The sequence below is a fragment of the Planococcus citri genome, chromosome 5 (genome assembly GCF_950023065.1).
Source record: "Planococcus citri chromosome 5, ihPlaCitr1.1, whole genome shotgun sequence".
Lineage (NCBI taxonomy): Eukaryota > Metazoa > Arthropoda > Insecta > Hemiptera > Pseudococcidae > Planococcus > Planococcus citri.
The window spans coordinates 59,124,973-59,143,317 of NC_088681.1; the positions used below are offsets into that span (position 1 = coordinate 59,124,973).

At 34.6% G+C, this 18,345-nt stretch overlaps 4 protein-coding genes across 4 annotated transcripts; all 4 read right to left on the minus strand.

Annotated features, from left to right (window-relative positions):
- Positions 1–3,404: 3,404 nt before the first annotated feature.
- On the minus strand, positions 3,405–5,950 carry LOC135847762 (maltase 1-like). The gene is made up of 6 exons (XM_065367460.1): positions 5,098–5,950; positions 4,756–5,003; positions 4,486–4,681; positions 4,192–4,405; positions 3,760–4,096; positions 3,405–3,680 (listed from the first exon to the last, which is right to left on the minus strand). Exons 1-4 carry the CDS (start codon positions 5,281–5,283, stop codon positions 4,292–4,294), a joined length of 744 nt encoding a protein of 247 aa, XP_065223532.1. The 5' UTR covers positions 5,284–5,950; the 3' UTR covers positions 3,405–3,680; positions 3,760–4,096; positions 4,192–4,291.
- LOC135848410 (maltase A2-like) lies at positions 5,670–8,332 on the minus strand. Its single transcript, XM_065368312.1, has 3 exons — positions 8,005–8,332; positions 5,779–5,939; positions 5,670–5,705 (listed from the first exon to the last, which is right to left on the minus strand). Exons 1-3 carry the CDS (start codon positions 8,330–8,332, stop codon positions 5,670–5,672), a joined length of 525 nt encoding a protein of 174 aa, XP_065224384.1.
- A 2,030-nt stretch (positions 8,333–10,362) lies between these two features.
- Positions 10,363–12,359, minus strand: LOC135848643 (maltase 1-like). Its single transcript, XM_065368595.1, has 4 exons — positions 11,631–12,359; positions 11,334–11,547; positions 10,908–11,244; positions 10,363–10,823 (listed from the first exon to the last, which is right to left on the minus strand). The coding sequence occupies exons 1-4, from the start codon at positions 11,784–11,786 to the stop codon at positions 10,742–10,744; spliced, it is 789 nt and encodes a 262-aa protein (XP_065224667.1). The 5' UTR covers positions 11,787–12,359; the 3' UTR covers positions 10,363–10,741.
- Positions 12,020–13,244, minus strand: LOC135848411 (maltase 1-like). Its single transcript, XM_065368313.1, has 5 exons — positions 12,914–13,244; positions 12,689–12,849; positions 12,461–12,598; positions 12,147–12,385; positions 12,020–12,041 (listed from the first exon to the last, which is right to left on the minus strand). The coding sequence occupies exons 1-5, from the start codon at positions 13,242–13,244 to the stop codon at positions 12,020–12,022; spliced, it is 891 nt and encodes a 296-aa protein (XP_065224385.1).
- Between the last annotated feature and the right edge of the window lie 5,101 nt (positions 13,245–18,345).

Below are 18,345 nucleotides of genomic sequence, written 5' to 3' on the forward strand. Positions count from 1 at the left end.
GATTGATGAATTATGGGTAGGTACATTCAGTTGAAAAGATTTTCTCTTACTTTCTCCAAATTGATTTATGATTATTAAATTTAATCTGAAGTACCTATTTTACGTATGAAAAATTATTTCATTTGAATTGGAACTAATATTAGTTAAAAGGTGCAGGTGGTTCAATTTTTTTGGATTTTTTCTCTCCTCTTCTAACAATGTTCTCAAGATGTGAAAGACACCTTTTCCAACTCCTGACATATTTCATAAAATTTATCCTCACAATCTTGAATTCGTCCATAAAAATTTTGAAATTCCGTACAAAGTGTAAAACTCGATAAAATTCCTGCTCTGCTGACTCGCAGGAAAATATTGTCTTTGTTGGTCGTTGGTGAAAATACATTTTTTTGAAGCTGAATAAGCTGGAAAAAGAGAAAAGAAGGGGTTGGGATTGGAAATTTGTAGCCTCTAAAATACAATTGGGAGAAAAAAATGATAATTTTTGGAAATCTTGTAATTTATTCAAAAACATTTTGGTCAACGTTTGGTTTTTAAAAAATTTATGTATGTTGAAATAAGTAAATTGCTTAATTTATTGAATTAGATAATTTCTTTATCCTGAGCTGTAGGAGGGAAGAGGGAAGTCAACATATTGTAAGGTGCACCGGGGCAAGTCAGAATGATTTTTCGCAATTTCAACTTTGACCAGCTGTTACTCCCTTTCTAATGAACCAATATGGATCAAATTTATTATGTAGGTTCCCATAAGGGTTCTTAACCTACGGTGAAAATTTGAGCGCGATTGACACTGTAGTTTTCACTCAGTGGAATAAAATACAAACGGTTCTGACTTGCCCCAATTGGGGGAAGTCAGAACAGGCTAAACTTTGCAGAGGCGTAGATCACAAACGGAGCGTCCTAGAAAAATTGCAAAGAAACAAAATTGTAGAGAATTTAATTCTCTTTGAGATCACTCTCATCAGATTTTCACTCGGACGCACGGTTCGTCCGCTATATGCGAAAAACTAAGAAGTAGAAAGTCTGTATTTTAGAACAAATTCAAAACTAGTTCAAAAGTACAACAAAATACAATTGAACCAAAGACATCTAAAATGAAACTGAATCGCAAAAATTTTTATGCCGTGATGAAGTAGGGGTAGTACCCTCAAGTCGCCTTTAGTGGCACTTCGTTAGATATAAACCTCTAGGCGCTAGAGCAAGTTTTCTAACTTACCCTAAATTCCAACTTCCCCCGGTGCACCTTATTACATTCTCGAGAATACATATTAAGTATATTAAATGAGCTAATTTTACTGAAATCATGTTTCCTGGTGAATTTACCTGTTTTGTAACCTCTTCCTCGACTGTTTGGATTATGCTTTGTATTATGCTAACGAATGAGGTTGGTTGTTGTTCGTCAAAATGAAGGCGTGCTCATCTAGATGTACAACAATGGTCTTCTTAAATATAATAGCCTCTCAAAATTTAAAAAAAAACAAAGAAATCGAAGTCTGCAGAAACAATAAAAATTTTAAATGTGTGACATAAAAACAATCAATTTTTTGTTTTCACCAAAATATCTAGGTAAGATCGGTCATTTTTTTGTCTTTAAAAATCTGACATAATGATAAGAATTTTTCAAATTTTTTTTTTTTTCGTTTTCAAAAGTGGGGCAAAAAATTGTAATTTTCCTATATAATTTTCAAGTTGTTATAGTGAGGTTAGGTATTATCCGGTGAGATAGTAGATATCAGCATGATCTATCCCTGAAGTTGGCTAAGAAATATTCCCTAGGCAGTGAATATTTACTCATTGTCCCTGACTAGCTCAGATAGGAGACTTCGGCAATAACCTACTCGCTATAAGCACATTGTCCACTTCTTCACCAAATAAAAACGTATATTCATGCTAATCAATATGTTTATTGAATGATATAACAAACGAGTTACATACAAAATAATAAAGGGTAATTAAGACTATTATTACGTAATTCAATGCGAGTGCACACTCGTATCGAGTAAAGTTTGATCTACACGTAACCACTTGAGTGTTAGCTCAAATGATTACGTGCTATTTTCGCTATCCTAATCTAATTAAAACATGGTGAAATTATGTCTTTCGTCTGAGATAAAATAAGTATCTCCTATACAGCCACTAATACTAGATATATAATTACTCATTTTATCCATCTCAATTAATTATGATTTATCTATAATTAATTACCTTAGACTTACTTGGACACTATGCATTTTTCCTACCTCTTCCAGTGCATTAACCAAAACTAGGTGCGTAGGTAGGAACGTCTATCTATAGGCTCGATGTATAGACAAGAAATACTTTCGATGTCAGGAAAATCGAAGTGTATTCAAAAGAACTATATTTAATAATAATTAATTAAAACGTTCAGAGAAACACCAATTACCACACTGAAGGTGGGTAAACCATAAAAAGGACAAGCAGGGGAGAGCCCCATTTGTTCTCACGTATTCATTGTGTCGATATAGTTAACACATCATCGTTTTGATGAGGAACAAGTTACCGCGGAGTTACGAGACCAAGTAAAGTTCGTGGCTCGCCAAAGCAACTTTGTGCTTAGAAAATATTCATCAAAAGAATAGATCATTCGGCGGGAACGAATGATCTGATTGTATTATCATACTATAGTTAGGGGGATCCTTCCAGTTATTTAGGGATCCTATGAGCGCACGTATAAGTTTAGAAGAATTTATCACGCTACCCTACTTACAGTATATGGAATAAAGTGTAGACTCTATTATAAAAACATATTCAGAAGCTTCTCATAAGAGGAAATTACGCAAATGATCACCTAAGCGGTGAGGGCAATCCTACTCCTCTCAAGGTATGACGTAATATCAAAAATTCAAGTCAGAGTAAAAAATTTAGAATATTTCCAACTTTTTTCAAGTTTATATTTTAACTAAAATTTGCGTCCAATACGAAAGGTAAATTTGAAAATTTCGAAAAAACGACTAATATTTTAAAGTATAGGTAGGTACATTAATCAATGAGAGCCGATTTATTTCTAAATTTTTGATTTTAGCCTCTCCTTCTGGGACCAAATTTCAGTTTAAAAATCTTTCGTAAGTTGGGAAACCATTTCCAATTGATTCGGAGGATCAAAAATACTGTAGATAGCAAATTTCAGTTATCTAGGTTAGTTATTTACTGAAAAATGAAATTATAGTTTTTTCTCATTTTTATCCCAAAAATTTTTGAACCAAAAATCGCCAATTTTTTCTCCTTCAAAGAGGACCATTTCAAATAGATCAAAATTAATTGCCTCCTAAAATGGAGTAGGTAAAGGTATCATGTAGAGAAGTAGACGTATTTCATAGCGTTTCCACAAATGGAAAAAAATCGATCATTCGTTCAAGAAAAATATTTAATAGAGTACTTTGGTACAGTTTCATTGTACATTCTCAACCGCTTAAAAATATTTCCATTTCCCTTGATTTTTAATGCATTTCCTCCAATATGCTTTCCGCTCGATAAAACGCTCGGAAATTCTGCTTCTGCTCAGCGAGAACGGACTTCGTAAATACATACTTCTGAATTGACTCGATTTTATTTCATTGGAAAAACAAGGTGTAGTCTATTTTATTATTGACTCAAGTATAAGTGCAGAATGAGGTCGAAGAACAGACAAAGTTGGATAATTAGGTGTCGTTTGGATAGTAGTTCTGCAAAATCAAGCAAGAAAATTAGTATGAATCGATCGATAGAAAATAAAAAATGTCTACAGATTTCCTTTTCTTATACCCTTTCTTGTATCCGGAATTTGGACTGGAAGCCACCACTTTCATGGTTGATGAAACATTGTCCAAATTGGTGTACAAATCTATGGGCTCAGTCTCCGTTCCTAAATTCATTATTGTAATATAACTAGTTCCTTTAAAAGTTCTGGAGAAAACTAGAATCCATTTTGAGACAATGTGAAACTTCAAATCGCCATATTTAAACGTGTCGGTTTTCCTGAGCGACATTAGATCCTTGAAATAATGCAAACTGCTGTTTTCATGAGCCATTTGAGTTTCAACGTTGAATTGCCAGTAATTCGGATGAACTGGTAGCCAAGGTTTCTCAGCTGAAGTGAATCCTGTGTCAATGTTAAAATGAGTGCGATTTGAATTACATATTTAGGTACCTACTGATGATGTGAGGGAGCATTATGGACTATAATGTCCTTCTTACCAGCATTTCTCGAATCGTCCCAATGCATCGGTGAGCGATGAATAAATCTTTTATAAGTATCCTCCAATTGAACCAGGTTATTTGCCCCCATGCTCAGTTCTTATCCATAATACACGGTACCTGCTCCAGGTAGCATGGCAACCAGTGCTAATAGAATAGAGTTGTATTCAACGTCAAAAACGTACGAAAGTCTGCCAAAATCATGATTGCCCAGCTGCAAAAATGGTCTCATTGTTTGTAAAATGGGCTACGAATGATTCAAACTAAGTTCTATTTCATTCTTAGGTAACTTACAGCCCAATTTGATGGGAAGCCTTTTGGTACTTCGTCCAACCATGAGTGAAGGAAATCATGAAGCTGTTGAGCATTCAAGTATGTCTTCAAAGATGTCAAAAGAAAATTGAACGGTAAATGGAACACTGGAAATCGTCTTGTTCCATAATATTTAACTATTTTAGCAGCTGTTCCGTATGTTTCTCCAATTAAAGGACTGTTAGTACATAGAATGTGATTAGGTTGCGTATTCTCGTTCGTTTATTTGAGAAAAAGAGTGAAAAAAATTACGTTTGGGTTGATTTTTCTGACTTTTTGTCATATCGTGCAACAAATTGGTGTAATTCGTTGAGAAATTTGAATGTATCTGGGTGGTGAACGTGGGCCTTGTAATCATCAACAGCGAATACTGCTTCTAGCGAGGAGTGTTCGGGTTTTAATGGTGGGTGATCTTGAAGTTTTTCATCTTCTAAAAGTACCATCGGTGCATCAACTCTGAATCCAGTTACTCCTTTTTTCAACCAAAACTCGATTATGTTCTGCAAAGTAAAATCAAATTGACCAGTTGAAGTTGAAATTTAACCGGAATTTATAAGATTCACATGCAGATGATCTTATGGAATCGGTACCTACTTTTATTTCATCTTTAACTGCTTCATTTCTCAAATTTAAATCAGGCTGCTTTTCTGTAAAATGTCGCAGGTAGAACTGTTTCCTTTTGTCGTTCCAAGCCCACGCACTTCCACTTTCATGTAAATTGAATATCGTCGTCGTCGTCGTCGTGGTTCCTTGTCCTTTACAGGACATTGGAAATCGCATTAATGTGGTACCCTTACAGGGTGAGGCGAATGCCTATTGCCACTGCGATTATTCTGGGGAATCGACGTTGTTTCGAGCTTCCACTAGTAGTTTCCCATTGCTTTCTAGTGACATCTACACAAGCACCTTGGAGCTAGCCGGGTAGTTTAGAGACCCTGAGCTCCTCAGTGTTGACCTCTATAGACTCTCGAACCAGTTTCAGCTTTTTGATTCTGCTAACAGATGGCGTGCATTATCTGTTAGCTCGGCTAAACTGGTAGTCCCCCGTACTTGGCGTGTAATGTTGATAATTGCACGAAAGATTTTTTTAATTACACGCACAAGCTTGCCTCTGTAGCTGGGTTTGAACCGAGTACCTCGTGAACGGAGGTCCGCGGCTCTACCTACTACGCCACCGAGGGACTCAAATTGAATATACTGAACTAAAATTAAGAAAGGAATTTACGTTTTCAAATTTATTACATGGGTTCTATGTTCAATTAAATTTGTACCTACCCAATTATTTGGTGGAATGGGGTTTTTATTCCAGTCGTAGCCTTTTGGATCAGCCCAGACATAGTAGTCTGTGTATGGATCAATCCTCTCGATTGATTTTTGAAACCATTCGTGTTCGTCACTACTGTGATTGATCACCAAGTCCATTAAAAAATATAAACCTGAAAACAAACACACGTTACAAAGATACGAATTCAAATTCTTTATTTGAGATACATGCTATACATAGTTGAAACAAAATTATTTGAATAATACTTATTTATCTATAGAATACTTTCAGCTTTAAACAGGATAAAAAGACATGATTAAAACATAAGATTTAAGACTATAGGCCAGGACATAAAATCTGCTCCAGGTTATTTCAAAAAATAAATGAATAAATAAATTTTGAATGTTTATTGATTCGGGGAGCTGAGATATTCTTCCAGGGTATAATAAGCCCTAGTTATTAGCCATTCTTTGAGGGCATTTTTGGCTGGTTTTTTACACTCCCTGGAATCTGATTATATACTTTTGCAGCAGATGATACAGTACTACACTGGAGAAGTTTTGTGCAGTGGTGGGGAGTTCTAAAGGTTAGCTCGTGATCTGGTACTGTATGGATGAGTAATTTTTGGAAATGTTACAACCCCAGTATAAACCATGAGAGATATGTCCAAAATACGTATATTGTGATATTGTAGTGAGAATTTTATTATCAACAAAGATGGGCCTGCATGTTTGTCTTGGAGGTATTTTATAAGTTATTCTTATCGCACGTTTTTGTAGTGTGAGAATTTGCTTGACATGAGATGCATTACCTCCCCAAAAAAATACCCCATAGGCCATTGTAGAGTGAAATAGTCCAAAATATGCAAGTCTGCGAGTTTTTTGATTTGTAATTTGGCGTAGCTGAATGAGTAAAAAGTTTATAGATGACAAACGACAGGTTAATTTATTGATGTATACATCTCTTTTTAAATTGCATTGAACATCAACCCCTAAGAACTTTGCAGCACTTGAGACATTAGGTAGAGTTGAGAGAGTTTCTGCTATCAGGTCTGCCTCCTTGGGGGTTACATTGAAAGGCACTATTATTGTTTTTTCCAATTTCAAGCTCATGCAATTTGCATTAAACCAACAGATTAAGTTTTTGAGAACATGTTCTGTTTTTTTAAGCAGTATGTCCCAGCTTCGTGGTATCAAAAGCTTTCGATAAATCACGGAATATTGCCAATGAATTTTCACCCTCTTAGCCAGCTTGGATAATTTTATTCAATAAATTAAATATTGCTTTGGTGGTGTTTTTTCCATGACAGAAGCCAAACTGTGTTTCACTTAGAATGCAGTTAGTTGATAGGAATCGTATCAGTCGATTACACAACAGACGCTCAAAAATCTTTGAGAATACTGGTGTTACAGAAATGGGCCTGTAGTTGTTTAAATTTGATTTTCCTCCTTTTTTATGTACAGGGGTTACAATACTTGGTTTCAAGCTGTCTGGAAATTTTCCCTGATCTATAGAGTCATTAAAAAGTTCAGCAAGTATATGAGATATGTAGCGATTAGCTTGTTTGTTAAGGCCTACATCTAAACCATAACTATCCCTTGAGTTGGAATTTTTGAGACCTTGTATGACATTAGAGACTTCAGCTGCAGTAGCTGGTAACATAAATATTGAGGAATCATTAGCTGGAGTAAGGTATAGTGGGTCCAATGTTAAAGAAGAATTAACTACGTTATTTACAACGGTTGCAAAATGTTGGCTGAATAACCTAGCCATGTTAGCTGAGTTGTTATATTTGGTGTCTTGGGATGTAATACGTATGATCAATGGTTTGTTTGCATGGTTGATATGAGCTTATTATCTTCCACGTAGTTTTGCAGATATTATTTGAGACTGCAACTTTGTGAGAGTTTGATTCTATATTTGCCCAATTGATCAATTTTTTATATTCCTTTTGAAGGAGCTTGTATTCAATTTTATCATCTTCAGACCCACCGAATTTCCAATTTGAGTAAGATTCTAATAGTCTAGTTTTTAGGGTGCGTATTTGGGTTTAAATACTATGAGGATAATGTAAGTGGTTAGGGTTATGATTTGTGTAAGTTTGAAGTGGGAAAGATAAGTTGTAGTGGTTCAAAAAAATATTTAAAAAATTATAAAATCTTGAATTACTTAATATCACCTGATCTTCTTAGGTACACTAGTTTACTTAACAATATAAGAATAGGTAAACTACCTACCTCGTGATTTCATATCCTTCATCAACTGTTCGAAGTCTTCCATCGTCCCATAAATGGGATCAATCCCTTTGAAATCGGTTATATCATATCCGCCATCAGCCATAGAAGATGGATAAAAAGGTGGCATGTAAATGGTATCAATTCCAATAACCGTTAGATAATCGAGCTTGGAAATCACTCCTTTGAGGTCTCCCATTCCATCACCATTGCTGTCTTTGAACGATTTCAAATATATTTCGTAAATACTGGCGTGCTTCCACCAAGTTTTATCCAAAGTCAAAATACTCGGTACGAATAACGATGGGATTAAAATTTGAAAGAACTGCATTTTTATTGAAAACTTGAATACGGAATTCTTTTTAAACACCGAAAAAGTTTTGTCGTTGTATGAAAAAAGTTCTCTTTTTGTTGAAAAAGTAAAAACGAACCGCGAATCGATGCTCGATTGAAACGAACTGACGTTATGAATTTTATTTCATCGTACATCAGTTTTTAAGCTGTGATTTTTGCATCATTTGATTGCTCGAGTATAGGTAGTACGTAATATAACCCGAAATAGTACTATTGTAATATGCATATTATGTACTCCAAAATGGGGAAGTATGGACTTGATTATGTCATCGATATTATTAGTCTGTTACGGTATATCTGTCTATAACGTGGTCATTACAATCGAATCATTGTTCAACAGTGCAGTGTGTCTGTGTACTTACTTGTGAATCATTTCGCATCAATTCGGAGGAAATACTTACGTAGAGGTAGCTTTGAAATTCCAAGTGTTGGATTGCTTCATTTCAATTTACCTATTGCTGGGTGACTTGAAAAAAATTCAAGGGCGTATACGAGTAGGTAAGTATTTCATCGCATTTCAATATTTTCGAATACAACACTCAAAACATAATTATATGAATAGTTGCCTATACGATCTCCTACGTTTTAGACTTCAAAATGACCTGAAATTTCCACCGAATATTTTTGAGATTTGAAAAAGTCAAAAACTGGTTGTCGATCAGATAAATTTTAATATTTTTCACTTCGTAATTATAAAAAATCAGTGAGGATGCATAATCAATTTTTTCTCTCGATTTAGAACTTTTTACTTGAAATCAAGTTATTTTGAAATTTTTTGGAATTTGTGAAAAAGTTTACTTATTTGCATAAAATATATTGCATTGCATAAGTTTATAAATGTTTGATAACTTGAAGTGAAATTGAACATTGTCACGGAGATGTCTCGGATTTTCCATTTTGTGAGTGTTCAGGTCCATACTCTTCATCATGAGTTGTGAAATTCCAAGCTTGAACCTCGGAAGTGGCAAAAATCAAATACAACTTGTTTGATACTACCAAAAATGCTGTCGAATATAAGAATACCATTCCCCATAGTTTTTCAGTATCCTGAAATAATGAAGATTTTACCATTTTGAGGACTCCGTTTTTCGATCAGTAAATTCGTGGGGGAAAATGATCGGATTCAATCAGATCTTCTGTATTGGATCTGATCAGCCTGAACAGTACTAATCCCATCAAAACTCTGATTTGATCAGGTCTCAGATCTCAGATCGGGTCAGGTCTGATCAGATCCCATCATTTCCCCCTTGGTGGCTTGCTGTAGAAACATTATTTTGATGCTCACTAATGTTTCGGTGAAATAATTCACAGCCCAATTCGAAAAATTCTAAAGATTTTAATTCAATTGTGTAAAAAAAAAAATAATATTTTTTGGGAGCTCCCAGAAGGTGTTTTTCTTGGAAAAGGGATGTTTCCAAATTATTTTTATGCAGAAATACGAAATTAAAAAAAAAATTGACGACGTTGTATAAAACACAGATACCTTTATTCTTTGGTTAGAAAGTCTAGCACTGGTTCTATAAAAAAAAGCATGTTCCATTTATTTTTTTATCTTTTCCTACGTACTTACTTTAACCCTTTGGAGGTTCTCTGGGATTTCATGTTGGGGATATGAATTGTTTTGGAGAGTGTAATAGGGCACCTTGCCCAAATTGATCAAATCCCAAAAAAGTTGAGCTTTCAGAGAGATATCATTTTGGAAAATGAAAGTTTTAAAAAGGCTCAAATCTTTCATTTCCAATCAAACAAATGTATCTTAGTTGGGAATTTTCTTTACAAATAATTCAGCAACATAAGTAAAGAGCATTACCCGCAGTTAAAAGCACTTTTTGAAAACATTTCTTGAAAATTGATGGAGAAAAATCATAATTTAAAAAAATGTTTTCAAATAAGAAAAGATCTTTAATGTGCAGAGCTCACTGAAATAAAACAATAAAAATAGACTTTGAAAAGAGTTCGTGAACATTTTCCAGTTCTATAAACAAATTCTCTACTCGAGAGATAAAAATAAGAATTTTTGGAAATTTTGTACTTACTTTATATTTTAAAAACATTTAGCTTACAAAATTTATTTTTTTTAAAATCTGATAAACATTAGAATTAAAATATGTTGCAATAAGTAAATTGATAAAATTTAATAAAATGAATAATTCCTTCGGTCTGAGCTGAAGGAAGGAAGGAAGAGGGAATTCAACTTATTGTATTATATCCTTGAAAATTTTGTTATTTTGTAATCTACTCCGCGACTGTTTGGATTATACTTTTTATTAGGTATGCTAACGAACGAAGTTGGTTGTTGTTTGTCAAAATGAAGACGTGCTCATCGATGAAGACGAGTAATTTATGATTGGTATAATGTGAAGACTTGGTCATTCCGTGAGATAACTCATTTTGTACTCAATATAATTACAGAATGTGGTCTGAGAACTGATGTTAACGGATAGTTAGGCATCGTTTTCAACTTGAAGCTGGAAAATTGAACATTATTTCATTAGTATAAGCACATTAAATCGAGTATAGAAGATATTCCATTCAAACGATGCATTTCTTACCCTTTCTTATACCCAGAATTAGGACTCGAGGCTACCACAGTCAGGTATTCGGACAGATTATTCATATCAGCGTGCAAATCTAAAGGTTGAGTCTCGGTTCCCAAATTCATTATGGTAATGTAACTGGCTCCTTTGTAGGTTCTACATATACCAAGCACCCATTTCGATACGATGTAAAATTTCAAAGTGCCATATTTGGCGATATCTGTTTTTCGAAGCGACATTAGATCTTTGAAATAGTTCAAGGTGCTGTTTTCTTGAGCCTTTTGAGTTTGAACATTGACACGCCAGTAATTCGGGTGAACTGGTAGCCAAGGTTTTTCACCAGAAGTGAAACCTAGGGCATGAGTTGGAAATAAATGAGGGTAAGTAGGGTTGGGTTCTTTATAGATTAGATAGGTCTATTTGATTGGATTGTAGACTTACCAGCATCTCTGGTGTCATCCCACTGCATCGGTGATCGATGGAAAAACCTATCGTAAGGATCCTTAATGGGGACCAGGTGATTTGCTCCTAAGCTGAGTTCTTCTCCATAGTATAATGTTGCTGTTCCGGGTAGCATGGAAACCAGGGCTAATAAGATGAAATTGTATTCTGTGTCCAAGTTTCGTACGATTCTGCCATAGTCGTGATTGCCAAGCTGAGAAAAATTATGACGAATTATGGCTCGTGGGTTTTCTTTTAGTGGAATTTTATAAAGCTAGCTAAATTCAGAGTACTTACAGCCCAATTGGAAGGCATGCCTTTGGGTACTGCATCCAGCCAAGTGTGGAGGAAATCGTGAAGTTCTTTGGCGTCCAGATACGTGGTTAGAGTTGTGAGGAGAAAATTGAATGGTAAATGGAACACTGGGAAGCTTTTTGTTCCGTAATATTTCATTACGTTGGAAATCACTCCGTAGGTTTCTCCGATCAGTGGCCTGTTGGGATGGATGAAATATCAATCTTAGGTAATTTTTAATCTTTTTTCGCGAACTAAAAGCTAAATTGGCCCATGAATTTACAAAATTTAAATTTTCTTGAGAAGAGATTCGTCAGATTTGTGCTCGAGTCATAAAATTTTGAAGAAATTGAAGATAGCCTGAAAACTCATTTTTCAACAAACTCATTTTTTTACCCTAAAACTGTAAAAAGGCTGATTTTGAAAAATAAATAAATAAATAAATAAATAAATAAATTGAGGTAAATTTCACGAATAATCAAACCCCAGACACAAAAGGGGGAAAAAATAAATACGTACGTTTGAGTTTGTTTTCCACTTTTTCGATCGTATTGTCGTAAAAACAAATTCAACTCGTTGACAAATTTAAATGTATCAGGATGATTGAAAGTCTGTTCGCACATATCGAATACATTGAAAACTGTCGCATCTGGACCCACTTCGGCATTATCTCGGAGTTGAGGATCTTCCATGAAACAAGTCGGTGCATCGATTCGAAATCCTGTTACTCCTTTTTCCAGCCAAAATTTCAGTATGTCCTGTAACCGTGATTACCAAAATTGAAGCTCTAAAACGATCTCAATCCGGGTCTTAACTCTAGTCCACAGTCTTACTTTTATCTCTTGTTTAACAGCTTCGTTTCTCAAATTTAAATCAGGTTGTTTCTTGTAAAATTGATGCAAATAGAATTGTTTCCTTTCTTCGTTCCATTGCCAAGCGCTGCCTTTAATTGGTATACTGAATAAGCTAAACTGTAATTTGCATGAGAAACATTTTTTTTTTGCTAAATTATCTGACGCAGAACCAGATTTTGCGAATGTAATTTGGAATTTAATTCTTACCCAGTTATTCGGTGGAATGGGATTTTTTTCCCAATCGTGGCCTTTTGGATTGGCCCAAACGTAGTAGTCGGTATAAGGATGGATTTTTTTCACCGATTTTTCGAACCATTCGTGTTCATCGCTGCTGTGATTGATCACCAAGTCCATTACGAAATATAAACCTGGAATAACAATAAAATCGAGTTAACGAATTATTTTTACTCGAGCAGATTATTTTTTACTCACCTCTGGCTTTGATCTCCTTCATCAGCAATTCGAAATCTTCTATGGTTCCATAAACAGGATCTATTCCTTTATAGTCGGTAATATCGTAACCTCCGTCAGTGTGAGACGAAGGATAAAAAGGCACCAAGTAAATTGTATCTACTCCAATTTCAGCCAAATAATCGAGTTTCGAAATTAAACCTTTGATGTCTCCGATTCCATCACCATCGCTATCTTTATACGACTTGAGGTAAATTTCGTAAACGGTGGCGTGTTTCCACCATTCTCTATCCAAAGCCAAGACTCCGGACGAGATTAATATCATCAAATACAGAGCTTTTAAAAATTTCATTTTTCGATTGCCAAAAATTATACTCAAATTGGACGAAATTTTCGCCGAGTTGAAAATTTTAAATAAAACCGGACCAACGTTATCACCAGAGTATGTCACAGTTATGGATTTAATTTCTCCCTCGATAGTTATTTGAGGAGCTGAGAATCAAAACTCACATTTGCCACCATAAACGATTTTGAGAAAAACGCGAAAAACTGAGTTAGTATTGTTGCCAGTTGAAAAAACTTATAATACCAAAATGAATCATTAGATAGCGCTACTAGAACACGATTCCCTGTGTTGACTGATTTTCACCTAGCTCCCTTCTGCTTTAATATCCAGACAAAGAATGGCAAATGTGAGTTTTGACTCCAAGATTTGCAATCAAATTTTTTTTCACTGTTTAAATTACGACGATAGGGAAAAGTTTGATAACAAGCTAAATTTTGGTACACGGGGGTTTTTTGATACGCTGAACACGAATTTGGGGTGTCCAGGTGAATCCGGTGTACGCTTCCCCCTTTTTTGTGGACCTTAAGCCCCCAAATTTGTTTTTTTGCGTTCAAGTCCGAAAATATGCAATTTTATGCAAGATTTATGTTTTTTGGGTCGCAGAATACGAATTTGACAATATTTTTTTTGTAGGGGTGGGGGATGAGGGGGTTAGGGGGGCGAGAAATTCAAAATTTGACTATAATGATGTGTGATATGTCGAAATGTATGTTTTCGTGGTTGTAGATCACGAATTTGACAATATTTTTTTCGTAGGGGTCAATGGTGGGGGCTGAGGGGTGAAAATGGTTAAAAATTCAAAATTTGACTATAATGATGTGTGACATGTCGAAATGTATGTTTTCGTGGTTGTAGATCACGAATTTGACAATATTTTTTTCGTAAGGGTTGATGGTGGGGGATGAAGGGGGTGAAAAATTCAAAATTTGACCATAATGATGTGTGATATGTCGAAATGTATGTTTTTGAGGGTGTAGATCACGAATTTGACAATATTTTTTTCGTAGGGGTGAATTGTGGGGGATGAAGGGGGTGAAAACGGTGAAAAATTCAAAATTTGACCATAATGATGTGTGATATGTCAAAATGTATGTTTTTGAAGGTGTAGAAAAGGTGAAGGGTGGGGGATGGAGAATTTTCTATTGGAGAGCCGTCAAAGTCCCTGGAAGAAAAAATTTGTAACATTTAAACAAAATTCACCATGATTTTTCACTATAATTGACTGTTGTCGTCGCCGGGGCATTCGGGGGCAAAAATGGCAAATGACATCTTGAAATACACTATCTGAAGTACTAGCCCCTGGGATTTCCCGTGCATCTACGTGCAAAAATTTGTTCTATTCCTATTTATGTAGCAGAATAGGCAAAACACGGAGTTTTAACGTAAATTAAACCTCTATAATGACTTTATAACAACTAAAATCGAGTAAATTGATGAAAATTACTCACTTTCAGTTGAATTATTCATACTTGGTACATTTCGACATATTACACATCATTATAGTCAAATTTTGAATTGTTCACCGTTTTCACCCCCTTCATCCCCCACAATTCACCCTTACGAAAAAAATATTGTCAAATTCGTGATCTACACCCTCAAAAACATACATTTCGACATATCACACATCATTATGGTCAAATTTTGAATTTTTCACCCCCTTCATCCCCCACCATCAACCCTTACGAAAAAAATATTGTCAAATTCGTGATCTACAACCACAAAAACATACATTTCGACATGTCACACATCATTATAGTCAAATTTTGAATTTTTAACCATTTTCACCCCTCAGCCCCCACCATTGACCCCTACGAAAAAAATATTGTCAAATTCGTGATCTACACCCTCAAAAACATACATTTCGACATATCACACATCATTATAGTCAAATTTTGAATTTCTCGCCCCCCTAACCCCCTCATCCCCCACCCCTACAAAAAAAATATTGTCAAATTCGTATTCTGCGACCCAAAAAACATAAATCTTGCATAAAATTGCATATTTTCGGACTTGAACGCAAAAAAACAAATTTGGGGGCTTAAGGTCCACAAAAAAGGGGGAAGCGTACACCGGATTCACCTGGACACCCCAAATTCGTGTTCAGCGTATCAAAAAACCCCCGTGTACCAAAATTCAGCTTGTTATCAAACTTTTCCCTATGGAATTTTGCAAACAAAACTAAGTTTTCATCAAAACTCACATTTGCCATTGGCAAATGTGAGTTTTGATTCTAACCCTTGGTTTTGAAGGTGAATTTCACACCAAAATGACTTTGATCCTAAAAAACCGAATATGTCACATTATAGAGTGTAAAACGGTATATCCAAATCTGCCATAAAACGGTTTTTTTTTTTTTTGGCAAATGTGAGTTTTGATTCTCAGCTCCTCATTTATATACCCTAAGGTATGGAAATTGAAAATATTCCGTACGATTTGACTCAACAAAGTACTCGAGTTCTCGAATGAGTTACTCTGTAAACATGGTGAGAAATTTTAATATTCTTTGGAAAATCTTGCATAATTGTGTAAGCTGTTTAATGTGTTACATGAAAAACGAATAAAAAACTGAAATAGGGAGGGTACTTGAGCTGAAACGTTACGTTGTTTGTGTGCATTAATGTATTATTGTTTACTGGTGATTTTCCTATTCAATCAGCTCTGTGCGTGAATCATTTACGTATTTACCTATATTTGGTGGTTAGAATGCATTTTTTTCTTATTTTTAAAACTCAAATGAAACCCTGCTCAACTATAGTAGGTAGGTACATAGGTAAAGAAAATTAAAATATGTACTTACATTTTATTTAAGATCATTTTGTGCTCAATTTTTTTTTTTTCAAAAAGGCTCGACATTTTCAAAAATTTGAAAATTTAAAAATTTGAAAAGAAACATAAAGGAATTAAATTTTATTAAATTCTTAATCAAATAATGCATGAAAATTTTTTATGCTGAATTGAGGTAGACAAAACCTTTTCAAAATAGGTAAAAAGTTGATTGCTTTTCTTTCTGAACTCCATTTCCTCATTCCTCCCCTTCCTGCAACTCATTGAAAACGATGACATAGGCACAGCTTCATCTCCACCACTTTCGATCAGGGCTGTTTCCTATAACTTATCGAATAGATATTGTGATTTTCATTGCCTATTAATTTTTTTTACATTCAATTTGTATTAGAAAAAAAATTAAAAATGATGTAACTACACTTTACTCTTATGGTATGCAGATGAAAGTACTTGAGCAATTTTATCTATTTGGAAAACAGTGTCTGTGAATCATTCATCTTCGTCGAAAAGCGACTAAATCAATATTTTTCTCTTGAAATCCGATCCCAAATATTTGTTTTCTCGTGAAATGAGAATTTGCCTATATCAAAAAAAAAAAATTAAGGGGCTCGCCTCGGCATCTTTAATTGAACCCTGAGTACCTACCTATTTGCTTTTAAAAATTACTCGCGATTCGAAAATTAAAGGGCGTAATTGATTCATCAATCAATACACGTGCCAAACCGTGCTAGTAGCGAATATATTTTTGAAATTTAAGTACTTAGTGTGTAGTTTCATAGTTGTTGGTATGCAGGTACCTATTTTTTATTTTTCTCTGTATTTTTCCGTTCGCGTTAATTAATTTTCTAGGTCGCTTAAAGTTGACTCGTGTCAACTAAAAATTGTGTTTTTGAGAAGTGATATCTCTGGTGATTTTATGCTCACTTATTTTACTAATTTTATACTTACACTTTTTCGAGTGTTGTGGTACTTTCATGAGCTGTTGAAAATTTGAAATGTTTTTTTTTTCTGTCTTTTTTTTTATAGGAGAAATATATTCTTTAAATGGGATTATGGCCATTATGGGGGCAAGGGATGAGCCTCCGCGAATAATGCTTTTTTAAGAACTGTGAATAAATTTTATAAATAAGCTGGCGCCCCCTGGGAAACAGTAGTTCAACTACTGGCCAATCATCCCATCACCAGTCGATCATGCACCATATGCCTGGCTTAAAATGGCCCTTCAACGAGGATACCTCCCTTAATGATCATGTCCATAAACATAGAGGGCCTGTAAGGGCCAAAGGAAGTTATACTAGCTGAAATGGTCAAGAACCTGAACATAGATGTGATCACTATTCAAGAAACACACAGGCTCAGAGAAAGCCAGAAGCCAAAAATTGAAGGAATGAAACTTATTATTGATAGACCCCATGAAAAATATGGAAGTGCCATACTAGTTAAGCCAAACATGGAGGTAAAAAGTACTTCACTGTCTAATAAAAATAATGTCAAGATCCAAACAATCGACGTGGGAGACTCCTTAATCTCATAGGTTTACAAACTACCAAATGAATGGTGCTATTCAAGAATCCTATCGCCAAAAAACTGGTTTTGAGAAAAACACATTTTTGTATTTCAGTGTTTTGCTATTTTGGTTTACAATGATATAGCGAGCTCCATTTTTTTGTGTTGAACAGAAGCATCTTATCACTACTTATTTCCTGTGTAGCAGTGATGTACCTTTACGCGTCAAATGGAATAGTTGACATTTGACATAGTTGACATGTCAATTATGTCAACTATGTCAACTATGTCAAATGAATTGGCCAATCAAAATTCATTTTTAAAAAAAGTCTAGCCAGGCACCAGGCCATGGTTCAATACATAAAAATAAATTAATGAAATAAAAAAAATGTAAAATTGAATATTTTTTTGATTGTATGATTTCTTGACTCAATTTTTAATAAGTCCGACGAATTTTTGATGTTTTTTACTTTTTTTTTGAATAAATATAAGTTTGACATGTCAAAAATAGTTGACATGTCAACTATTGGTTTTTGACTTGACATAATTGACGTCAAGTTGACGTCAACTATGTCAAACTTTTAGTTGACGTCCAACCCTGCTGTGTAGTAATTTTTATTCCACCACCAATATTTCCATGGGAGTGCTTTACAAAAGAGACCTTGCTGATAGGACCTTCTTGCCGTTATTCCACCTAAAAATCGATTTTATTCCTTCTCAAACCCACCAAAAACATGAAATAGTTCAGAAAACTTGTTAGGTACGTAATTTACAAGTTTAAAACACCAACTCTTGAGGAAAAAATTAAATTCAGAAT